We start from the raw sequence: 10,410 nt of genomic DNA on the forward strand, positions 1-10,410 counted from the left end.
TTTTTTTTTTTTTTTAACAAAATGAATGACTCATTCTAAAACCAAAAGATCTTTTTATTTTAACGTATGCATTTTGTCCTTGTTACAAACAGTAACTTTTTGTAACTTGAACCGATAATTTTCAGTTTTTAATGACATTTTTGTCTGATCCGTGTTTTGTTAGTGCAGAACTAAACATGAAAACAAATAAATGTGCAAGAGATTTGACTGCTATCATTACAAATCCTTTTGCGATGAAAATGTCAAAAATCGATTTTAAAATTTTTTTACATTGATGCATATTTTAAGCAGGTTAGACTGATTTTAAATCGATTTCCGATTCATTGTTACATCCCTATTGATAACCCTGAACGATTTTAGCAAATAATTGCGACGCTCCATTCATTCATTCATTCATTGAATGTGATTACAGGAAATGTGAATTACAGTTTGACAAAATCCAAAATCCTACCAAGCAAATGTGGCGTCAGTGCCTAAGAAGTGCCGTCCACATGTTTACAAATCATTGTTTTCGTGAAACATAAATCGTTGAAGCCACAGACTTGATTGTTTGGCGTAATCCGTTTCATAACTTGCCTCACTTGATTGCTACAATTTTTAAAGTTGTCGGCACAAAAACTGCAAGTCACCAACTCTAATTTTCATGGTTCATTTGTTATTATTTTCGTCAAAGCCTAACCTATAACACCAAAACTTTTATGTATCGTCAATATGGTATTGTTTGTTGTAATACAGATTCATTAATTGCGTGTTTGTTAAAAAAATAAACATTGGAAGAGGACCTTGGAAAAATAATCGCATAATAAATCGCAATTTGGAGGGGGGAAAAAAAATTGCCATTAAATTCTTTTTCAAAATTTATAGCCCCACTTAGTTGAAAGAATCGAATCACCAACTAATAGGCTTGCGTCAGTCATCTTTTGGATCAAGGTGTTATTTTGAAGTGCGCGCTGTCAGCGGAAATGTCTTGTTGTCGTAAATGTTTGCAGTCGTGTGCAGCTGCAGACGTTTGCCGGCAAATCAGCAGAGTGGCACAACATTGTTCTAATTACAATTGCGACTCATCTCTGGCTCGCAGCCCTCCGGGGGCTCCATATGCTGCCCACTTGGCCCCGGCCCTCGCTTCCCTTCCTCATATTTCCTCCCTCGTCTCCTCTGCTCTCCTGCCAAGTGTTTTGGAACGCTCCGCCCTTTTCCATTCCTCACCCTCCCCACCACCCCTGCCGCATTCTCGTCCACGTGCGTCTCGCATCTCGCTTGGAGTGCAGGTTAATTCCGCCGCTTTTGTTTCTGGCACTTAGCAGACGCGCTCTGCACCGTCTCGCCGCCATTGCATCGAAAACGATGACGTCTTGCGGTTTTTGCGCCAAATTCATCTCCGATGCTTGGGAGTGGGAATTTGAGGACATCAAATAAAAGCGATCATGGCGAACGGGAGCACAACTGACACTTTTAGCGAGGGGGAAAAAGGGTTCTTAACCCCGCCGAGCACCGGTAGTACGCTAATGAAAACACTAAATCTTCCTGACAAATTGTGTAACCAAAATGCAGGGAAATGCGCATCGTAAAATCCACTGTTATTTAAGGGCCACTGTGGGTCGTATCATACTTTGTGTGTGGTCAGAAACTCTGCTTCATGGAGCTCGCGTTGATGTTTTTGGACAAATATCGTTTTTTTTTTTTTTTTTTGTACGGCTATTGCGGGTGGGTCTGAAATTGTTTTGTCACCTATTTGGGTTTGTTCCCCTCCAGGTGTTCCGAAGCGGCGAAGGCATGGGCATCCGTCTGGACAGCGCCTCGGCCTTTCAGGGCGCTGTCATCTCGCCGCACTACGACTCGCTGCTGGTCAAAGTCATCGCAAGCGGCAAGGACCTGCCCACCGCCGCCTCCAAGATGAGCCGAGCCCTGGCCGAGTTCAGAGTGAGGGGGGTCAAGGTAGGGCAGCCGAGCTTCACGTATACCGAAGTCAAGCCTCTGTTCACTAGCGAACCTGAAGTGTAGTTGTGAAGCCAATTTTAGCTGAGCTCACAACTAGGGCTGTGCAATTCATCGAAATCCAATTGCAATTACGATTATTACACTCCACAATTACAAAATTAGCATAATCGTAAAAAACGATTGTTAATATCATAATTTGCATTCATGTCCAGTACACTGTTTGTTTATACAAGGAACCGTTTGTTTTTTAAAATTCTATAATAACTAATTTCATAAATTTTGTTTGGTCCAAAAGCCAAAACTTACATCATCATAGTATGTCAAGGAAATGTATTTGTCTTTATATTTCTTACGTTAAAACGTTTTCTTGTTTTGTCCCCAAAAATAAATTGTTAGAAATATCATGATTTTAATATTTACCCAAATAATCGTGATTACTATTTTTTTTTCATAATCGAGCAGCCCTAATCACAACTATTCTTCAGTTTCTAAAGACGGTTTGTAGAGCACATTTCATGGACATTTCATTCAAGTCAAACAGTGCTCGACATGAAACAGAAAGAGAGAACGTCCTAAGACATTGCAAAACTCATAACGGAATCATCGTAAAATAATGAATCTAAATCAATGAAAAGGTGGCGTGCAAATGGGGACTAAGAGAAGACATTAAAGGGTGGATTGATGGGAAGTCTGCAGTGAACAATCATGTTTTCAGCCCTGATTGAAATGAACTGAGCACATTTCCCTTATTCGGGCAGCATAGTAACGAAATGCTGCTTCACTTTGTTTGCTTGTGGTTGTGGGAACACGCAAGAGACCTGTCCCAGACCACATGAGGGGTCTGGATGCTTCCTAGGCCACTAGTTCCATCTTGAATGTATTTTGCTCCGAGATCATGTAGACATTTGTAGACCAGCAGCAAGATTTTCAAATGGATTATTTGCCGACGTTGTGCCTGGTGGTCCTGTGTTCTGGTGGACTCCGGCTGCAGCATTTTGGATCAGCTGCAGCTGCCTAATTAATTCATTTTAACGAAGACCTACAAAGACAGCATCACCCTCATCTAGCCTACTGAAAATACCAAGCATGAACATGTTTTTCTGTGTCTGTGTTCGTAAACGGTCTCGGTTTGTGGTGGGCTTGTGAGCCGAGTGTGACCGTGTGTCAAACCATTCGAACAATGCTTAAGGGACTCTTTATATGAAAGCCGGCAAACATGTCAAGGTGAACACTGTGTGGAGCCGTCGAATCGTTGCGCCGGCCGACGGAGGGCTCACCTCAAGATAAACCTTTGCTTGCGTCTGCGCGCATTCAATTAGTGAAGGAATGAAAGCGTTTCAAGGCAAAAGAAAAGCGACGGGGGATCGGAAGGCGCGAAACCTTTTGCCATTCTGTGTTTTAAGGTAAGGAAGTGTTTTATGCAAAAATGGACTCTCCTCTCAGTGAAAGTGGAGATTTTTAAAGGCTACGCCCAAAACAAATGTCAAATAATCACTCGGCAGTCTGTCATTTGATGTACATGTAAAAAATATCCATGGCGAGAAAGGAAGCGTCAAGTATTCAGCTCAGTTGCTTACCCAGAGTGAGCGGAAATGTCAACCATTTGCAGCGACGTGTACATTTTCCATTTTTGCATGCACACTTTGTCCCTTTTGCTGAGTTTTCCAAATTACGGAGGCGTATATTGAGGCCAGGTGTCGCGTTGACTTGAGTTCATCCTCCACCTGCCGTCCCTGCTCCCATTTGTCGCTGATTAAATCTCCACAAGAACAGCAGATGGGTTGCAGATTCCGAGAGGCTGGCTCGCTTATTGTGGCGCTAACGCATGCTTCCGCCTTTCCCCGTAATTGGGATATATTTCCTCAAGCTGTATGCAAGCATATTGCATTGGAATCACGGCGAGCAAGTCATTAAGACAATTATTTGTGTGTATAGTTTTAGAGAAGGCCCAAAGCACGAGGCACTAAGGCACGCTTGGATAGGTTTGGTGCGGTGGATCTAGACCGGTCCTTACCTTTTCACGGACCGATTCTTTTATTTTTCACTTTTTTTCCCGTTTGCTGCGCTTATACTCACGTGGCACGGCCGAGCAGCGCACGGAAGGTTGTGGATTCAGCTTGCTGTCAACCAATCCGACCCGATCTAAAGCTTATTAGAGCCGCTCTCGTTGACATGTAGGCGAGTTTGGGGGAGGGAAAAAAAAAAATGAAAATAAAACAACAGACGTCAGCCTCTCCAAAAATCGAGCCGCTCGTTTGCGCCCCCTCACTACGAGGCGCAATTATATTCGGCACCGCGTAAAGCTTCCTTTGACGGTAAAAGGGCAAGAAAATAACAAGGAGGGAGTGACACCTGCATTGTGGTACACTTCAGTCGTGGCCAGTAAAAGCGGTGTTCTTTTTTGAAAAATCATTTTGGGGTTTCTTCCCATTGGACTCATATAATGGGTGACTTGTATTACAGGAAAAGTCTGCATTTCCTTTTGACGACTGAAGTTCAGCGCTGTCACTTAAATGTCACGTTGACATGAATACTTCCTTGACAGATAAACTGTCACAAGATAGATGTGTCTGTTTGTACTGTCGCCAGAATCAAAAACACAAAGCGCTCGTTCGGCGGGGCGAGGTCTGCAGGGGTAAACGGGATTTAACGGTCGGAAATCATCTGTGACAACGGTGAAGAGGAAATGGGGAAACGGGCACTTTGGAGAGACCGAATGACAAAATAGACGCGGTGGAGGAGCTGGTATTTCTGTTGTATTGTGCGATGATTTGAAAGAGATAGCGTCGTATGGCCATCACACTCTTCAGCAGTGCACAGTCCAAACTATAAAGAAACTGAAGCAGTCTTATCCATCCGCGGATCTGGTGGGTCACGGAGGCCGCAACCCAAGCAGAAAAGCCCACACTTCCCTCTCCCCAGCTAATACGTCCAGGGCAATCCCAACATGTTCCCTGGCCAGCAGAGAGACATGCTCTCACCAGCGTGTCGTGGCTCTCCCCTCACCTAACAGAAGCCGGAGCCACCTCATCTGGCTCCTCCCAATACGGAAGACCCGCGGCTCTACCCTCGACTTTATCACCCAATCTGAGAGGGCGCCCGTACGGAGGAAACTCATTTTGGCCGCCTTATTCTTTCGGTCGTGACCCACCCCTTGATGAAGCCAACACAACCACATCATCTGCAAAAAGCAGAGACGCAGTACCGAGGCCATGAAAGCGGATCCTTTCACCACCGTGGCCGCACCTAGAAATTCTGGCCCAAAGAGTCCTGAACAGAATGGGTGACAAAGAGTAGGCTTGGTGGCGTCCATCCATCACCGGCGTCCGAATTACTTCCAGCGATGCGGACCAGATGATTTCAAAGCACACATAACAGGAGGGCAATACTCCCATACTCCTGGAGTGCTCTCCACAAGACTCCCCAGCGGAGACTGGTCGAACACCTTCTCCAAGCCCACAAAGTACATCTAGACCGGTTGCGGAACAGTGGAGTAGCTCCACGTCCTTCAGCGGGGTTCTGAAAGAAAGAAAAAGAAGGAACAGAAAAGAAAGCACAACGTAGACACTCTCCCGTCTCCCCGGCGCAGCGGCCGAAACATCCCCGAATGGTAATTTGTCATCAGAGCCAGAAGAGGAACCAGAAGTAGTCGGCAAGCAAAGCGGGGGTGAAGTAGAAGGTGATGACCTTGCAGAAGATATGAAATTTGATGAGTTTCAAGGGGAGGGCGGGCGGCCTGGTTCTGTCTGGCAGCACGGGTCAAGCTCGGGTCACTCTCAGGCACCGCAAAGGAGATTCTGCTGCAGATGACTCGTACAATTACTCGGAGCCAGCGCGGGAGCCTGTGTGGGCAGGGAGAATAAAAGAAAAAACAAATTGGCTGGCTTTGAAAGTAGGCAGTTGATGATTCAGTCCGTCGAAACAACAGATCAAGAGAAAGCGGGAAGTGCTTTGCTTTCGTCCGCCGCCGTCACGCTGCCTTGGAGCACGATTAGAAGCACACGTATTCTTTCGAAATACGAGTGCATCGGGCTACAATCATCTGTCTTGGCATTTCAATTGGTTGTGCTGTGGACTTTCTCAACTGCACCTGCTGAAGGCATCTCTGGACTCATCACAGCTGCCGGTTGTTCTCATTAAAATGGAACTTTTTTTTTTGGTTTCTTTTCAACGATAACACTGAAGCTATGCTACCACGTACGCGCGCTACCTGTGTCCAACGCGTGCAGCCTCAAAAAAAACATGGTTGTTTTTTTTTTTTGTATATACGGTTCATCTGCGCGTTGAGCAAACTGCTTATCCCCTCGTCCTCCTGCGCAAGTGCCAAGCTCTGTGCCGCAGTACAATTAGCCCTCAACCGATGACAGCGTGTACGTCCACAAGCATTAATGCGTGGGCACACTTTGGTGCAATTATGGGCCGTTCGAATATTCAAGCGTCGCTGCAGATAAACACGTCCGCGCAGCTAAGGAGGAGAACAACGATGACGTTGCAAAGATGCGCGATTGCCAAAAGCCTCGTCGACGAGATGTAACTGCGAGCAGATCAAACGCGGCACCGTTTTGTCGTTGTTCTGCTCCGGGTATACGCCGCTCACCTTGCTGCCCGACATGAATTCCAACGGGTGTTTATGATCTCATTCTACTACAAAGCCTCATTGGAGTTGAGTAGCACTTTGAACCATGACAGACTAGTCAATGTATACACGAGCGCTACTCAATTGTTTGGTGACGTGGAGGAGGGCGATGCGGCGAAGGGCACCCGCCGTTGTTGTTGTTGTTTGGGTCGCTCCAGTCACTGGCTGGAGAACAAGCGTCTTTGTTCTCATTCTAATGACTTTAATGATGGCTTGTGCGCTCGCATTAGATGGCGCTTGTATTCAGCCGTCGTCAATTCAAAGGAAAATCAAGCGCGGGCTCCTCGCCTCAGCCCAAGGAAACGCGTACTTGAGCTCAGTCAAACTGCAAGTGCTCCTTATTGCCTTTGTGGACAAGCGGCTTTGTCTCATGGCTTTGAACTTATTCGCTGCCAGCTGAGTTGACATATTGCCAGCATCTCAGAGCACTTTGTCTCATCTTTCAAGACCCAGAGAATATCCTTCTGTGAAGCTCTTGGAACCGAACATACCAAAAGAGAAAGTAGACTCTGTTCTTTGACCAGAAAAGTTGGTTTCTGCTTTTTTTCCCCGCCACCCCGATCTACAGGGATCCGTCGGTTATTGCAGTGGTTTACAAATCCGAATTCAATAGTCAAGCAGGGTGAGACTCTCTTCCACGCCGATCCGCTGAAAAGCCAATAAACGGTTGGATTCCAGTTGACGTATGGAGGCGTCCACGGCAGTGAAAGAGTGAAGGCTAGCATCCCAGCACGCCGGCTGACGCTGTCGTCTCAAGTGGCAGCAACGGGCTGGAATACCTTGCGCCGCTGAGGTTTATTCAAGCCAAAGCAACTTGGATCAGCATCGCGGTGACCTTGGGCACGCAGATAAGAAAAAGGGTTACACCTCGACACCGCCATTCCTTTCCCCGTTTTATCGTCCGTGTCGAGCCGCTTTAATGGAAGGCGCGAGGCACAATGGTCCCCCGGGAGTCTCGCGCTTGAAATCTGTGAGCACTCGGTAAATATTGTCCAAACGTTGTTGTGCAAGCAGAGATAAGGAAGGGCTCTACCTCTATCAAAGTGTCAGCATCTTTTGCAGGAGCTCGTTTTTGTTCATTTATGTTGCTTTTTTTTTTTTTTTTTTTTTTTAAGAGATTCGAGGAATATCAGGTGTTAGGTGGCCCGAACTTCAGAGAACCCTGCACTTTGTTTTTCAACAGCTTTCGCGTGCATTGCCTCACATTTATATGCATTTTATTCAGTGCAACGAGTCAGACCCTAGGAAGTCGATAATCTTTTTTCTGATGGTCAAGCACAAAAGAAGAATATATTAAAAATGTCCATGGTGCGTCTAACGGTGGGAGGAAACGGAGCCAGCCAGGCGGGGGAGAAAAGGTCACGCTGAGGAAAGACAATGAGCTGGTCATTAAAGTGACCATTAGGAGGGACAAATAGTTTCTCCTTGTCCTGCCCGGAAATGCGAATCAAACGGGGGTCCGTCAGGTTGAAGATGATCGAAAAACAGCCGGAGAAGCTGAAGTGGGGAAAAGTAAACGGTGCATTAAGGCTACTCAGTCACTTTCGCGCCCTACGAGGACAAACACCGGCACCTCCCCACCATTTTTCTTCTTTGCCCCTTCCGCTCCTGCCTGTTATCTGAACTTAAGTGCACAACGCCGTAATGAACGACCTCCAAGCCACAGCACAATTAGGGATGGACCGATTATCGGCCGAGCCAATTATCAAATATCGATATTTGCCGTTTTGACGAATGTCGGCATTGGCCTTTTTCAAAGATCTGATGGCCGCTAATAAATCAATTTGAAACTGTGTTGAAATCAAAACAAAGACATTTGAAAGTTAAACATTTCTGTCATTTTGACTTCATTTACTGTAAAGTTCTCATTTCACTTTTGAAGGCATGCGGACGACCCTGGGTGCTCCCTGAACTTTTCTGAAGATGCAAATCAATGTTTTAGTTCATTAAATTTAATAAAAATGGTCCCAAAATTAGAGTAATAATAATATATAGAAAAGAACATTGTGCAAAACTGAAAAAAAATCCAATAAACATATGCTTGAAGGCGATTCAACAAAGTTAACAGTTTTATTATTTTATTTTTTGATTTTGATGTCCAAATTTTCCGTTTTACTGAAAATAAATATCGGCTACAAATATCGGTTATCGGCCTCCTTGGCCACTAATAATCGGTATCGATCGGTATGGGCCCTGAAAACAAAACATATCGGTCCATCTGCAATCGCAGCACAGCTTTGGGATGCTCTCAAGTCATCCCAAGGAATCACTCGCCGGCTTCCCGCGGCACTATCCGCATCCCTGCATCATCCTCCCGCTTCACATTTTTCCTTTTTGTCCCCCTGCTGCCGAATGGCTGGCAACCTGTGACCCGGGAGGGGAATAGCTTGACCCGCTTCAATATCTTCATGACGCCCAATTAGTATGCGGCCGCACTTTCAGGACTGGTCCTACTGGTCCTGGAGCCGGAACGTGCCGATGCATCCCGAGTGGGCAGTTGCGGCACACTGGAGGCCGGGACATGATGTCTCCGTCAGGATGACTGTAAAAATGTCACCCTGCCAAGGTTGCTTTGGCTGGGGGCGGACGTCCTCCATGAACGCTCGTTCGTGTTTGAGAGCTTTCAAGTTTGGTTGCGGTTACTTGCGGTTTTGGATGAGTCAAATTGGGGCCGTGGTTTTGCCTTTAGCGGCAAGAAGAAGCACTTGCGCCAGGCCCACGCGTGACTGGCAGCCGGGAGAAATGACGCCGGCCCTCGATTCGAGGTGGTGAGACTTGACGCGCCTTTGATGAATCACCCCCAATCAACGTCGCTCGCCAAAGGTGTCCACATGAGACAGTCAACGTTTGTTCCATACATATAATTTTTATTCATATCATGTCAAGAGAACAATATCGACTTTGGCGAAATGAAAAAAGCGAGGGAACAATGGTAATATTTAAAGTGGATCATTTCTGTAAGATACTTTTCAAAGGAATCTTTTTGTGTTGCGTTTTTTTTTTTGTTTATTGTTGCTCTTTTGATCTCGATTATGGTTGTCAGACTTGTTCCCATTTTCTCTATTGTGTTTGTGTTTTTTTTTTTGTTTGTTTTGTTTTGCCTAACATCATTCCCAGAAAATTCCAAAGAAGAGAAACACAGTGCAACAAATACAGTTATTTTGATGCGTGTATATATATACAGTATATTCATATACCATATATATGTACTCTGTTTGACTTCCCGCTGATTGGAGTAGGAAGATTTTTCTTGTTGTTGTCCCACTTCAGCCGTTTCAAGTCCAAACAAGGTCATGAGGTTTGTGGCTGCCATTGTCTTTTCATTCTGTCCATCTGGCAATGCTTTCGCTCTGAAAACGTTTCCATGGCGATTCCGCGTGGCACAAATGAAGTAATAAAACCCCCCCCCCGAACATCATACTCTACGTATCACACATTGGACATGGTCACTTTCAGCCCGAGCTGCAAAAATAACGATTGTTTCAAATGGACTGTTGTCGCTTTTCGATGACAGACTCCTGTGTGGTGCGGAAACAAAACAAACCAAACCCCTGCATGGAACAGGAAGAGGAGATGCCGGACTCTAAAACTCCTCACATATGCGCACGTGAACACACACGCACACACACACACAGGCACATTGACACACATCCTGTCCGTGAGCCTTCTTTGCATGCACACCAGAAGCAGCGGCGCAGGTTCGCGCGGCCGGGAAAAGTTCCATCACCCGCCGCCATTTTGTAATCCGTATCGACTGCATTGTAAGCCCGGTGTTGTTTAATAATGTCCGTGCTCCGCCGCGCTCGCGCCGGCACGCATCGATTGATCATGGCCAG

The 10,410-nt window shown here is 45.9% G+C and overlaps 1 protein-coding gene across 2 annotated transcripts in view; it reads left to right on the forward strand.

Annotated features, from left to right (window-relative positions):
* Window positions 1-10,410, forward strand: part of LOC147150929 (pyruvate carboxylase, mitochondrial-like) — a 147,252-nt gene that overhangs the window by 72,132 nt on the left and 64,710 nt on the right. For both annotated transcript variants that reach the window (XM_086018546.1, XM_086018556.1), the window contains exon 12: window positions 1,753-1,935. In XM_086018546.1, the coding sequence (XP_085874672.1) occupies window positions 1,753-1,935 (183 nt within the window). The remainder of the gene's footprint in view (window positions 1-1,752; window positions 1,936-10,410) is intronic.

Source organism: Filicampus tigris, chromosome 2 (genome assembly GCF_054856515.1).
Source record: "Filicampus tigris isolate MCC_2025a chromosome 2, RoL_Ftig_1.0, whole genome shotgun sequence".
Lineage (NCBI taxonomy): Eukaryota > Metazoa > Chordata > Actinopteri > Syngnathiformes > Syngnathidae > Filicampus > Filicampus tigris.